The 15,404-nt window shown below is 39.2% G+C and overlaps 1 protein-coding gene across 3 annotated transcripts in view; it reads right to left on the bottom strand.

Annotated features, from left to right (window-relative positions):
* PLCB2 (phospholipase C beta 2) overlaps nt 1-12,105 on the bottom strand; it is a 63,136-nt gene extending 51,031 nt beyond the window's left edge. Inside the window, exons 1-2 of one of the 3 annotated variants that reach the window (XM_087722808.1) lie at nt 11,753-12,105; nt 7,812-7,889 (exon numbers count right to left, since the gene is read on the bottom strand). In XM_087722808.1, coding sequence (XP_087578934.1) covers nt 7,812-7,889; nt 11,753-11,836 — 162 coding nt within the window. In that variant the 5' untranslated portion in view covers nt 11,837-12,105. The remainder of the gene's footprint in view (nt 1-7,811; nt 7,890-11,752) is intronic. The other 2 variants (XM_087722788.1, XM_087722798.1) reach the window with 2 other exon arrangements.
* Nucleotides 12,106-15,404: the final 3,299 nt, after the last annotated feature.

The raw sequence follows: 15,404 nt of genomic DNA, 5'->3' as shown, positions 1-15,404 counted from the left end.
CAGTTCTGTGTGCTTTTAAAAACAAAGACAAATTTATACATTTCCTTCATCTGAGAATAGATAAGCTGTTGACTAACAGTCTTCCTTTGCAGATGGTTTGCTTTGTGTATAAACAGGGATCTAGAACAGGGGTTCCCAAAGTGGGCCCCACATCCCAGAAGGGGGCAATTTGATTTTTAATGGGGGCAAGTTGAAGCTTGTTTAAACTGAGTTAATGGCTTTTTAGGCTTCCTCCGAGTGAGTAGAGTTCACTTTTTGAGTAAAGTAAGAATGATATGTCATTGGGGGGCATTAGGATTTTAAAGATGCTTAGGTGGGGCATGATCAAAAAAAGGTTGGGAACCACTGATCTAGAAACTAGTGAGATGGGGAAAATAAGGAAGTATTGGACCCCTGTGGTTCTAATAGAAGAACGTTTCTGTAAAAATTTTGTTGCTCTCTAAGCTTGGTTGCTTGTGGGCATTTCATTACTAACTGGCTAGCAGTAACAGAGTTCCAAGAACTCCACAAAGCAAAGAAAATGTGATGTTTCCGTTTGGAAAGAGAAAATGTCTGGGAGACAATGGATTGTTATATCTCCTGACACTTCTCTGCTCCAAAAATCATCTTCAAAAGCTGGTTTCAATATAAAAACAGTTCTGGGACATAATGGATTTTCACAGAATGCATTTTGGAAAGAGATCATGCAAAATCTAGATTAATATGTCAAAATAATAGATAATCAGTCTGGCAAGAATTCCATTAAAAAAATAGAGCTAGGAAGACTTTCAGTAGAAGAAACAACAAAGGCAGCTATTGGTCTGATGTAGCTTTTGTACTATATGGAATATACTATCAGTCTCCAAACCCACTCCGTTAATGTCAATTTTGCACTTTAAGCTTTTATTAACATTCCCAAAAGCACTTCAGGTAGACAGGGTTGTGAGGATATAAATTCTGGAATATATGTGTAAACTTAAAGGCTGATTTAAATTCAAAATATAAATTTAAACATTGAATGTGATTTGAAGGCAAATCTAGTCATGGCCTCTCCTATATTTAGGCATTTTGTCTATTTAATTTTCTAATTTTAAAAAGTATTGTATTTCCAAAGCAAATGAAGGAACTGCTGTTTTTATATTTGCTTCTCCCTTATGTAACCCTCTTGCACTTAATAGGTACCACTCAAAGAGAAATAACCTTGGCTTCCTGGAAAATCTACCCTTCTTTAACTCAAAAGGTCTATGAGTCATGTCAGCCCATGAAGGTTGCCTAGAAAAGACATCAAAATCATGAGTACTAATACTATCTTTGTGTAAAGTTACAGTAACAGAATCAGAGGTGGGTTTCTACCAGTTCAGGCAAACCGGTAGTGATAATTTGGCTTGGATCACAGAACCGGCAGCAACCCAGGCTGGCCACGCCCCCAAAACGGTTCCCTTGTCTCCGCTGCCATTGCCAGAATGTTTTTTAGTAATTTTTCTTGTTCTTTGCACATGCGCAGAACAATTTACAGCAAAGCACATGTGAAGCGAACCAGTACCAATGCCGGTCGGAACCCACCCCTGAACAGAATCTTATATGACCGAAAGCACTTCTCTCCTTCTTTGCCTTTAGTTTCCAGAGAGCTAGGGTCCTTTCTGAGATGCTTTCTTCACTCCCATTCCTTCTGTGGGCTGAGACATCTTTTGTCTGACCATTGACCTGGCTGTGGCTCTTCCTCCATTCTTCCAAGGATATTCTCACAGCCCATTAAAATTATACAGCATGCATTAAAAATGACGTGCTTGTTTTTTTACTTTTTGTAAAACCAGTTTAAGCATGTCACCGTTCTTTCCATATAGGGCTGTTGGATTCATTATTTTGATGGTGGGTACAGTTAAGAATATTGTATGAAGTGTTAAAACTTCTTTCTTTGGTATTGCTACATAGAAGAATCTCTTCCAATCTGTTAGCCATTGTGTTGTTTTTCTGATTTGCTGGCATAGAACCTGCACTGAGTTTTCTTCTGTTGCTTTTCATATTTCTGAGGGCATTCCATCAATCCCTTCAAACTTTGTAAAAACCGGGACACTATCTAACTTCATATTCTAGCACTAAAAGTTTTTAAAGTAGAGAATATCTTCTAAGGCAGGGGTCCCCAACCTTTCTGGCCCTGTGGACTGGCAGTAGTAGCAGCGGTGGCAAGGTGGGGAGATGGGATGATTTCATGTGCACACCTGCCACTTGCACAAATGGAGCTTTGTGCATTTGCATGCTCATCTGCCACTTGCATGGCCAGACTCCCAACAGGGCATGGCGTGGTACCAGACTGTGGCCCGTGGATTGGGGATCCCTGTTCTAGGGTATTTTTGATATTGACATTTCTACTATACAGAATTTCAGTATATCCCTTCATTTGCTCTTCTAGGAGTAGGTAATTATTTGTTCATAAAAAGGTGCTTTTCCAAGAGGCAACTGGACTTTCTTGCTTTTCTTAGAAGACATTTCACTTCTCATCCAAGCAGCTTCTTCAGCTCTGACTGGATGGTGGGGAATGGAAAGATTTATATTCCTTGCAGAGAGCTGGTCATTTGCATTCTTTTAGAGCAGGAGTGTCAAACTGGCGGCCATCTAAAGAGACAAGATAATGTAACTATGATCGGGACCTAAAATTATCCAGGTGTCCAGGGTCTGATAAACAAAATATTAAGTGAGATGAACATTGAGGTGGGTCTGTTTCAGAATTTTGTTTTGCTACTCTAAGATTTAACACTTTCCCAGATCCCACTATATGACCAACAAATAGTGCATACTTCACATGTGGACTGATTCTCAAGCGTTAGTTACTGCAGAGAAGGAAGTCACTGCAAACCTCAGTCTCTGACTTTCTGTTAGAAAGCAGTAGTAAGCAAGCAAAATATTGTGCAAACTTGACAGCTCTGTTTTTGTGCAGTTTTTCTTTCAACTGAGAAATAATTGAATCCCTTTCCTATGCATTATTACTGGTCCAGTACAGTATTATCTAATCACCACATCTCCAATACATGTCTTTTTTTTGTTATATCTGTGGATCTCTTTGGTTCACATCTTCAAACCATACCTTCATTTTGCTTCCTTTAAAATAATATATTTTTAAATATAGAATACAAACAAATGCAACAAGAACAAAAGACTCTGAGAATATGGCGCAAAAGAAAAATATATTACAGTAATGAAAATAAACTAAATATGACCATAAAACCCTTTATTAACAGAAAAAAAATCTACATAATAACTACTTAAGCCTAGTGTTAAACCCAGACCATAGAGAAACATATTGCATCAACTTCTTATATTTAATACATGCAGATTTTTTTAAAAAAACTAATAAACTCATACCCAGGATACATTCCTTAAAATCAGAATGGTAAGTTTCTTTCAAGTTATGTAAAATTATCTTCTTTGCTGTCCCGGAGATCTCATACAGCAAAGCTCTTCATGAGATAAAAGCCCCCTGTTTTAAGAGTATAGTTTAAGATCCTAAATGGCAATATTCATTCCCAAAATTGAATTGATGTATGTAGTGATATGAAACAAAAATAAGGCTATAGCTAGAGAAGATCACATAGTTAAAAAGTTGATGCTTTCCAGTTAAGCCTACATCTCTCAGGGATCCTAAAATTGCAGACACCTCAGAGAGTGCGAGAACATTTGGATTGGGGGTGAAATGCTAGTGGTTTGGACCGGTTTGCCTGAATTGGTAGCAAAGATGCCAGCTGTCCGCCTGAACCGGTAGTAAAAAAAATGCTACTGGTTCAGGCAAACTGGTTTTTCCAACGATCAGCTGTGCCACATGATTTATATTAGCTAGAAAGCAGGATGTCCTGCTTTCTAGCTAATCTAAATTGTGTGGCAAAGAGGATTTCCCCCCTCGCTGTTCGCTTACCTCGCTTGCCAGGTGCACTAAGTAGCAGGCTTTACCTATGGACTCGGACATCATTTTGATGCTCTGTACTTGCATGTTCACATTGCTACCGAACTGGTAGCAAAGGTAAGTGGATTTCACCCCTGATTCGGATCATGCTGTTTAATGCACATTTCAATTGCTAAGCAAATAATACAGGTAAAACGTATTTAATCTCTCAGCATCCTTAAAACAGACATTAGTAATCAACTGATTTAAAGTGTTGACCCCTTGTTTAGCCCACGAATCCCAGGAAAACATCTTCCTCGCTATTTTCACATGTGGGTTCATTTCACAGTGCCAAATCCTCATGCAATTTTTGGATCATAACATAACCTTTTATGCATTAAATTAAAAAAAAATGTGCTTGGCATTTTTCAAGGCTGAAAGTCAAAATCCCTATTAAGTATACCTGGCCCCTGCCAAGAAGTGTTATATGCTTGCTATCCAAATAGGCCCAGAGAGAATAATAATAATAAAAAGTCTTCTTCCAACACATGCAGAAATTAAAATAAAGCCCCAGTGATTTAGTTGAAAATTTAGTATGTTAAACCTGCAATCATCATAAAGTAACCTCAGTTTAGTTAAGGCTGTTTAAGGGACTTTAGCTTCCCATAAATATTTTCTCACCATCTTAATTGTGTAAAATATCTAATGTGAATTAATATTGGAATCTCTCTAGAACAGGGCTGTCAAACTCCCGGACCATGGGCTGGGTATGTCTTGTGCTGGCCATGCCCACACCCAGTTTAACAAAGGGGAACAAAGTCCCGATACGTCACATGATACTCCCATGATGACCTGAGTTTGACACCCCTGCTGTAGAATATACATTAATCTATGTAATATGCATTTTTATAACATTAATCTTGCCCCAAAGAATTAATGGGAATTTTAACCATTAACCTATCTATTAAAATTGTATCTATACATTTGGATATATTTGAGGCAATGGCAAATCACTTCTGAAAAACCTTAGCAAGAACACTGCAGGGAGTTATCTAGACAATCTCCAAGAATTGGACATGATTCAATGGAAGAAAAAGAAAAGCATAATTTGATATACTTTGAGAAAGATATAGAGGTAGCTGTCAGCTTATGACCATTTGTTTAATGACTGTCAGTGTTATGACGGCCTCTGGAAAAGTGATTTATGATGTGTTTTTTTAAAGTTATAACCACCACAAATTCCAACTCCAATTGTGTTGTATGTCAAGGGCTAAGTGTAAACATATGTGTTTTATAGAGTCTGTATATTATATATAAATATTATAGTAAATTCCAAAAGCAACAAATTAAATGTGTTCCAGTCATTTGTGTAACCAGAATATAAACTATAATGCTATAATAGCATTATAGCATTATAATTGTACTTGAGAGACCTCCTGCTGCCAATTACCTCCACTAGACCAATTAGATCCCACAGATTAGGCCTCCTCCGAATCCCATCCGCCGGCCAGTGTCGACTGGCGACTACCCGGAGGAGAGCCTTCTCTGTGGCTGCTCCGACCCTCTGGAACGAACTCCCCGTGGAGATTCGAACCCTCACCACCCTCCAGGCCTTCCGCATAGCCCTTAAAACCTGGCTGTTCCGACAGGCCTGGGGCTAAAGAGCTGTTGCCCCCGTCTCGAATGGTATGACTGTCGTGTTTTAAATTATGCATTGTTATGTGTCGTTTTTAATCTTGTCTGTATCCCCCTTCCCTGGTTTGAGTTGTGAGCCGCCCTGAGTCCCCTTCGGGGGAAAAGGGCGGCATATAAATATAATAAACAACAACAACAACAACATAACCTTAGTTGACAACGTTGCATGATTATCAAGAACAGCTATAATATACTCAGTATATAAAAACAATTTATATTCAGTATCAAGTGCCGCTACACTTTTATTTTCTGGAGACAAATAGGAAAAGCCCATAGTTCAAAAACGAGATTAAAGGTTAAGAAACATAGGCGATATCCTTGCTGAGTGCCACATTGTAACTTCATAGGTTGAAAGATAAATGCATTTGTAAAACTCTTGCTACTGGGTGCAAATATGTAATTATAATCCAATACACAAAAGATAGTGGAAGTCCATATCTTCCTAGAAAACATGTTATAAATTCAGCCTGAACCATGTCAAAGGCCCTTCCAACACCCAATGAAATTAGAACAGCTGATTCAAAAGCATCTGTCATGATATCTATAATATCAATCACCAAGCAGATACTTATCTATTTTTTTATAAATCCAGAATAAGATGGCTAAATTACAAATGGTATTATTTTCTGAAACCCATCTAGTGTTTAGTGTCTGCATTAAACAAGGATATTAGTCCATTTCTTGTAATCCTGTGGGGTCTTTCTCAGGCTTTAATATTACTTTATTATATAAGCCTCATAAAACCATACAGGGAATTTAGAAGGATTAAATGATTGACTATAGGCCTCCACCAATAACAGTTGTAAGACCTGGAAGGCATCTTTTACATTTGGGCCTTCAAGCCTGCCACATTTTCTACTGTGGGAAAATGGGAGGGGGGGTTATATGTAGTCAAAATAACATTCTTTTTCAGAGAGTCAAGGCCACCTTGCCCTGCAGTTGCAATGGGAAACATCTCCAATTTTTGATGGTGCCTGATTGGACCATGTGATGGACATGTGGGTTCTGGGCAGGGACTTGAACTTTCACTTGGGTGGGGAAAACCTGAAAACTTTCAGATTTGGGTTTTCCCAGATGTGCCAATATGACATCTCTAATAAAATGGAGCTTTGACGAAACTCAAGCCTTGGAGTCTTCTTTCGTTGGGGGATGTTATTTGGAACCTTGACATCAGTTCCAATAAGACTATAAGAGTTCTGGACCATGCAACTGAAAAACCATCTGTTGCAGAGTTCTCCTCAGTTTCATAGATTACAACATCTCTGAGATTTCTTGTAATTTTTATTTGTCCTATCCAAAAAAAAAAGTTCCATTTCAATATTTCCCAAGAAACTTCCTTGCTTTTTAGTTAATGGTTGCTTACTTGATGTACCTGAATATAAATATAATGTAATAAAGAATATAATAAAACTGATAATTGATAGTTCCTGGCTGACAAAATAGCTGTCTATCATTGGTCTGAATTCCAGATATAAAATTTCATTATTTTTGTTGTATCAAATGATAATGCCAAAAATTTACAGCTTCTCCAGATTATCAATACTTCTGTCTGATACATTTCAGGGTATTCAAAAGGTACTGAGCCTAGAATCCCCACACTTTAAATGTTGTTTTAAATGTTTGATATGAGTTGTCTGTGTTGTTTCTAGCTTATAACAAAAATGAATTTTTAATCTTATTTTCTAATTGTTCAAAATTAGAGTCTCTAAATCTCATTTTTGCTAAGATGAAAGGAACAATGGGTGCCCTGATAGATGCTTACCACAGTGACTTAATATCTTGGTAGAACTCCAATTTATTTTTTAAAAAAATTCAATTATTCTGCAAAACGTTAATCTCTTAAGAGACAAATGTTAAAATGCCATCTAAAATTAGCTGAACTGTAATTGCTAAAATTCACAGTCAGAGTCCCTAGAGTATGGTCTGTGATTTTAACAAGGCCTACTGATCTACCAAAACAGAAGAACTAAAAATAATCTAATCCAAAACAATTTTAATGTGTTTATTAAAAAAAGATTTTCTACATTTTGGATTCTAACAATGCCAATTATTTCTTATATCCATTACAGTGCCTTCCAATTTTAAAAATAAATATTTTTTTTTCTATTTGAGGATCTTAAATTAAAATCTCCAGCGCAGATTATGTAGTCTGTTGATGATTTTCAGATCATAGTTCAGAGAGCAGCTATGATACATGCTAGGAGTGGGATTTGTTTCTGAAAACATTTGCTATATACTATGGCTTCTAGCGATCAGGACCTACCTTATTTTGAAAAGTCCAATACAGATAAAATCCTTTTGGATCCACCCGTAGAATGACAGGGTGTGCATTTGCAGATTCCTGGGAGGAAAAAGATGCAAGGTTCAAAAATTTTAATCTATTCATTTTTTTTATTTATATAACACAAAGAAAATGAATACAGATAGTCCTCAACTGACAACCATTCATTTAGTGACCAAAGTTACAATGACACTGAAAAAGTGACTTACGACTGTTGTTCACACGTACCACTGTTGCAGGGTCCCCATAGTCATGTGATTAAAATTCAGAGAACTCAAAATGTGATCATGGGGGCCCCTGACTTTCAGAAGTCTGAATTCAGGTCATATGTAGCCCCCAGGTGGGTCCATCATAACTTCAAATGGGTGCTAATCAGCCAGTTGTAAGTGGAGGATTTCCAGTGCTGCTGAGGTCAGTTCCTGACTTGTTCCATGTTAACAACTTTATTGAGCACTAGTTAATAACACGGGGTTGCCCGGGTATATTTTTATAGGGGGAGGGGGGAATATCTGGACAAAACATAATTTCTAATGTTAGGTTTTCCCCCTTACTAGAGGGACCCCCCTTGTGGAGTACTGTGAAGCCATTACCATGGCAACTCCACTGCGCTGTACAGTATAAACCACTTTACAGCAGTACAATAGAAGCCATTTTAAGACACAACAGGCTGTATCTTAACAGAACACACACCCTGAGGGATGTTAGAGATGTCTTACCACCACCACCACTGCAGTATTTTTTTCCATAGAGTAAGTCATCCGTGTAACAAATTTGGTTGAAATTGCTCAAGGCGTTCCAGAGTTATGCTGGAACACACACACACACACACACACACACACACACACACACACACACACACACACACACCCATTTTTCTACATATATAAATTATCTGAAACTCTGAAATTGTCTTAATTCAGAATATACCTTTTGTCTTCTAACATAGGTATTGTCATTGTACTACATAGTGTAAATTCCATGAGGAGATTTGCACTGATCTGCTTCAATATGAAAGGCTGAGATGGCATTTTACCTGAAGAAAAATTTATGGTGGACATTTGCAAAAGATGGGATTGTTCCAACAATTTATGTCCAAGTGACAGCTTGCTCCAACTTGAATCTAAGCAATAAAACCTAAATTGGTTGGTTGGTGGATTAACAGGGACTATGCTACCACCATATCCATCTTGCTTTTTGCTTGCTGTCTGCTTATTTAATGTTTTATATTAATATAAATAATATTATGTTTATATTATTATATTTATGAGTTTAATTGAAGGCTGCCCGGAGTCACTTTGCAGAGTGAGGTGAGTGGCACACACATTTAATTAATGAAATCAATAAAATGTTTGCAAAGCTGCTCCATGAAGGAGTAAAAAAATAACCTAGCTAATTTTGATGCACTTGTTCCCAACTTGGATACTGATACTGGTAGCAATTTTAATACACTATCTAAAACAGATATAAATAGACAGAGATAGAGAGATAAAATATACTGATTCAGCTTCCTCATTATTGAACAATGATAATTCTCAAGAAGCTTGAAGAAGAAAAAGGAGATGCTATATTTAGTTACATTCTTGTATACTGCACACATCTTCTTGATTATCAAGTGTAGCCATTTAATCATTTTAGAATAGAGTGTTTCTGTTTTTTAAAAAAGGCAGCCCTTTGCTTTTAAGAATGTATTTTTGATTTCAAGGGCTTTTCAGTCTGAGTCAAGTTTATTGATAGGAAAGCATTTAAGAGGGAAGAGCAAACATTGAGAAGTTGCCATCCACAGTCATAACACATTGGATCCGCCAGCATTTGAACATACTCTTGCCCCACTAGGATAAGATGTGCTGTATTTCTGTACAAATTATAATCATCATTTCTAAAATTACATCCTTGCCCTCTTCTGCCCTCTTTCGTGAGAATTCTCTCTTCAGTGGAAAGTACTCTAAGGACAATCATGCCAGAATTTAGCAATCTTATGCAAAGCACAGAAGAAGAAGAAAAATAAGCAGTAAGTAAAAAATAAAAATAAAAGGCAGGAGATAAAAGAAAAGGAAACATAGCTAAATCTAGTCTGAGGTGTTTGATGTCACGGGGCTGGGTTGGGCATGGACAGGGTGGGTGTGGACAGCTCCACATCACTCATGTTGGGGGGGGGGAGGCCCTGTGGTGGGCCAAGCACTCTGCCAGCAAAAATGGACTCCGTTTTTGGCTGCGACTGCTTCTTGCAACACTCTCCCAGTGAAAATGGAGGTCTGTTTTCATTGGCAGAGGCAATGCAGGCCGGTCCTTTGCTGTTTCCAGGGCAGCCTCATGGGCCAGATCTAAGTACCTCGTGGGCCAGATTTCGCCCCGGGGCCTTGAGTTTGACACCCCTGCTATATAGTGTTGAACAATTCACTAAACATTCTATCTATATATGCCAATTACCTCCCTACGACCAATTAGATCCCACAGATTAGGCCTCCTCCGAATACCATCCGCTAGCCAATGTCGACTGTCGACCCCTCGGGGGAGGGCCTTCTCTGTGGCTGCCCTCTGGAACGATCTCCCCGTGGAGATTCGGACCCTCACCACCCTTCAGGCTTTCCGCAAAGCTATCAAGACCTGGCTGTTCCGGCAGGCCTGGGGCTGATGAGTTCCCAGCCCCACTTGAATTGTTGCGACTGTTGCGTTGTTTTTAATCTGTTTTTTGTCTTTGTTTTTGTCTTTGTTTGTTGTTGTATTCCCCCCCTCCACCTTGTTTGTTAGCCGCCCTGAGTCCCTCGGGAATAGGGTGGCATACAAGTGTAATAAACATTGAAACACATTGAAACATATTTATTATTATGCATGATTTACTTCCATCATATACTGCTTTGTGTTATTCCACAGCTAACCCAGGGGTGAAATTCAGCAGGTTCTGACAGGTTCTGAAAGGTTCTAGAGAACCAGTAGCGAAAATTTTGAGTAGTTCAGAGAACCGGCAAATACCACCTCTGGCCGGCCCCAGATGGAGATTTTGCAGTATCCTTCCCCTGCCACGCCCACCAAGCCATGCCCACAGAACCAGTAGTTAAAAAAAAAAGGAATTTCACCACTGACCTATCATACTATGGAGAGTATGTGACTGGTAGAAAATATTGATAATTTATTATCCTTTGGGGAATATGTATATTAACATACACCAGTAGATTCATAGGAATATGTTTAAATGTTGAAGATGCGAATGTAATATTGACTTATTAACCAAAATACTGGGATTTGATTGTTTGTCAAGTTTGGAGAGTGAGGAGGCAAAGAGAACTATATTAAGAAATTGGAAATGATACTATATATTATTCCAGATGCCAACAAATGATTGTTGAACATATGTGTTCTATTTGTTTTGCAAAAGGCAATATATTTTTTTACTAATCAAAGGATGGACATTGATGGACATCAATGCAATCCTTTTGTGCTTTCTGCCAAATTTTGTGAAATATTTCAAAATTGCAGTTAATTTAATTTTACAAGTTGTATTATTAAGGAACTAGTACATTGGGATGCTGAATAATACACATGACCACAGATTGATATGACCACATCTGAGTAAGTATGTAAAGAAATTTACTTATTAACAGGCTGCCACCAAACATTTCTTAATCTCTCTGTCAGGGTGATACAAAAGGAAGCAATTCATCAATCCAGGGATAAATGTGTACTGAACTGTCTATCATCTCAGTCCATTTCCAGGGGCTAGCAATGGCCCTCCTGCTCTGCCTTCCTGAAACAGACAAAATTGGAACCAGAGATTGTCCTCAATTTGTTAAGACACAAAACCACCTTAACTCACCACCATGGATGTTCATTGCATCATGTATGCGTAACACCAAGCATGTGATCCAGAGCCTCCAAATAGTTTTTTCCCAGGTCCATATCAAAGCGAGAATTGCCATGGTACTTACGTCATCCCATTTGATAAAGCGTTCACCTTCAGTCATGTACTTCTTCACCTTAGGAGGGGTCAGGATAGGACTAAGCACTGACATTCTGGCATTCCACCACCACCCAAGATTGGGCAGGGAGGTGTTTCTCTTCTTGTCCTCTGCCTCCTTTCTGCCTTTTGGAGCTTCTCCTCACATGGTGCTCACTGTTATTTCAGGAACCAACATGCTTTATAGGCAGGGAAAACGCTTCAGTGGCTTCCAAAGATGAACGCTGATCTCCTGATCTGCATAGGCAAACGATGGACTTTCTCAAGCAGACAGGTAAATGCTGGTGAAAAAAATCCAGAAACGGCAGGCTAGGTAGACAGACGTGATCAACAGGAACCTTCAGCTGCAAAAAAGAAACCAACTAGCGAGGGTTTCCTGCTCTCAACTTCCTCATCGAAGCTTCTGCTTCTCTCTTCAGCAATTCAGAAATTATTTCAACATTCCTTTCCTTTCTGAGACTTCTTATTCATTTCTCAAAATTAAACACTGTGGCGGGGAAATCAGACAGCTCTTCTCGGTACTCAGGGAATTAGGGAATGTGTAGGTCCAATATATCCAGAGAGTATGACACTGAAAAAATAGCCAAGATACTTGGTTAACTGGCTGCTCTGTTTTTCTTTGAGAAACTGAGTCATCATTGTTCCCTTCCTTTATTAACTGGGGCCCCTTCACAAAGTGTGCTTGCCTATTCAGTGCTTCTCAAAGTTGGCAACTTTAAGACGTCTGGACTTCAATTTCCAGAATCCCCCTGGCTGAAGAATTCTGAGTGTTGAAAATCAACATCTATTAAAGTTACTAAGTTTGAGAAACATTATAGCAATAGTAACACTTGGACTTGTATACCACTCCATAGTGCTTTACAGCATGCCCAAGGTGGCGCAGTGGTTAAATGCGGCACTGCAGGCTACTTCAGCTGACTGCAGTTCTGCTGTTCAGCTGTTCAAATCTCACCGGTTCAGGGTTGACTCAGCCTTCCATCCTTCTGAGGTGGGTAAAATGAGGACCCGGATTGTTGTTGGGGGGCAATATGCTGACTCTGTAAACCGCTTAGAGAGGGCTGAAAGCCCTATGAAGCGGTATATAAGTCTAACTGCTATTGCTATTGCTATTACAGTGGTTTAGAGAGTCAGCATATTGCCTCCAATAATCTGGCTCCTCATTTTGCTGACTTCAGAAGGATGGAAGGCTAAGTCAACCTTGAGCCCCTTAGCATTGAATTCCAGGCTGTGGGCAGAGGTAGAACGCAATACTACATTCTAACCACTGTGCCACCAGGGCTCCTCACTATATTAGATGAAGAGAAGAGCTTCCCAAATCCCTACACTCCACATCCCTAACACGGCTTCCCTATAAAATATACTATCGTTGGTATTTCTTTAGAAGGTTTAGAAGGTTTAGCTCAGGCAAACCTTTTCCTCACCAAGTGCCAAAATGGGAGTATGTGTGCCGGAAACCAGAAAAGCAGCCGCTTGGTACATATGCATGTCCCAGGTGGCTGCTCTTCCAGTTTTCAATGTGCGCATGTGCACCGGTAAGCTGGTCTTCTGGTTTATGGTGTGCATGAATGCATGAAGACCAGCTAGCTGGTGCGCATGCGCATGCCAGAAACTGGAGGTCAGCCCCTCAGTGCTCATGTGTGCTCTGGGAAGAAGATTCTCTGGGTTCCGGCAGGCTGGCCAACTGATCTTCACCTGTGCATGTGTGCCAGAAATTGGAAGGCCAGCTGCCCTGGTGCATATGTGCGTGCCAGAAACCAAAAGAGCAGCCGCCCAGCCTGCAGATGAGCACCGGGCAGCTGCTCTTCCAGTTTTCGGTGCTCCCGTGTGCATGAATACCAGCTGGCTTGTGTGCTGGAAAAGCAACAAGTGATGGCATGCGTGCCTGGAGAGAAGGTTGTGTGTGCCACATCTGGCACTCATGCCATAGGTTTGCCATCACAGAACTAGTTCTACTTTCCCTGTATCATTCAAGCACAGAAGTGATTGGGTGAGCTGCTTTAAAATGTTACCTTACACGTCATAACAGAGTCTTAAGCCTCCATGCATTTAATTTAACAGAATAACAGAGCTGGAAGGGACCTTGGAAGTCTTCTAGTCCAACCCCCTGCTCAGGCAGGAAACCCTATTCCATTTCAGACAAATGGTTGTCCAATATCTTCTTAAAAACTTCCAATGTTGGAGCACCCACAACTTCTCAAGGCAGTTAATTCTTCTAACTGCTAGGAAATGTCTCCATAGTTCTAGGTTGCTTCTCTCCTTGATTAGTTTCCATCCATTGCTTTTTGTCCTGTTCAGGTGCAGGAGAATAGATTAACTCCCTCTTCTTTGTGACAACCTCTTAAATATTGGAACACTGCTGTTATGTCACCCGTAGTCCTTCTTTTCATTAAACTAGTCATACCTAATTCCAGCAACCGTTCTTCATACTTTTTTTAGCCTTAATCATCTTTGTTGCTCTTTCTCTTTTCTGCACTCTTTCTAGAGTCTCAATATCTTTTTTATATTGTGGTGACCAAAACTGGATGCAGTATTCTAAGTGTGGCCTTACTAAGGCATTATAAAGTGGTACTAACGCTTCATTTGATCTTGATTCTATCCCTCTGTTTATGCAGCCTAGGACTGTGTTTATATAAATCCAGGTGACTATAAGCTGACAGCAAAGATCTCTTTGCTACATCAAATGATTGATGAATTGCAAAAGTAAAAACCCTCCTATTGGTAGTCCTAATATGTTTTTGGAGATTTATTCCCCCCCACCCTAGACATTTTTCTCTCTCCATGAAGCCATTCCTATTTTTAAAGAAAGGATTCCAAGTATCACATAGTTAACAGATTTTTAAAATGTATTCACTGCACATTACAATGCTTTGCACTTTACCTTTGAAAGATATCTACATACCACTTTCACTTTTAGCATCAGAGAGTTCCAAGCAGCCTCAAAGGTTACCTAGTTTGACTTCCAAGACAGAGATAAATGTCTGGCCTCTGCTTAAAACAAAACAAAAGCAAATTAGCTCATATTACAGCACAAGATTTATGCTTACAAAAAAAAAGGAAGCAGCAGAAGACAAACATGACTTTTAAAAAAAGTCTGTTTTGCAGAGTTATGAAGATAATTACCTTCATTATAATTTGCATCGAAATTATAGGGTTGGGGGGAATAATGGGACCCGATGATCCATGTGTCTGCTCCAACTGCTGTTCACAACTATGAGGGAGCAACTGTTTACCTCAGTTATGATTACCTCAAATTTTGGCTGATTTCAATTGCTAATTTATACTAATGTTGGGTTCTTCAGAATTCTGAATCAGATTACGTCCTAGCTCATCTTAATGTACCATTTAAAAAAAAAAAAAACAGCCTACATCCATGTTCCCAGGAAAAGTATGGTGGATAAACTTCTACATGAATGCTTCATGGCTATGAAATGCCTCCAGAAGCTGTGAATGTTCCAATGCTGGAAGTTTTTAAGAAGATATTGGACAACCATTTGTCTGAAATGGCATAGGGCTTCCTGCCTGAGCAGGGGTTGGACTAGAAGACCTCCAAGGCCTCTTCCAACTTTCTCATTCTGCTATTATTTTATTGTATTCTGAAATACAATAAAATAAAATCATAGGCC

The sequence above is a fragment of the Thamnophis sirtalis genome, unplaced genomic scaffold, assembly GCF_051295495.1.
Source record: "Thamnophis sirtalis isolate CommonGarterSnake01/CBP01778 unplaced genomic scaffold, rThaSir2_p1.2 scaffold_1, whole genome shotgun sequence".
NCBI classification, from domain to species: Eukaryota; Metazoa; Chordata; class Lepidosauria; order Squamata; family Natricidae; genus Thamnophis; species Thamnophis sirtalis.
This window is presented reverse-complemented; position numbering and strand designations above follow the sequence as displayed.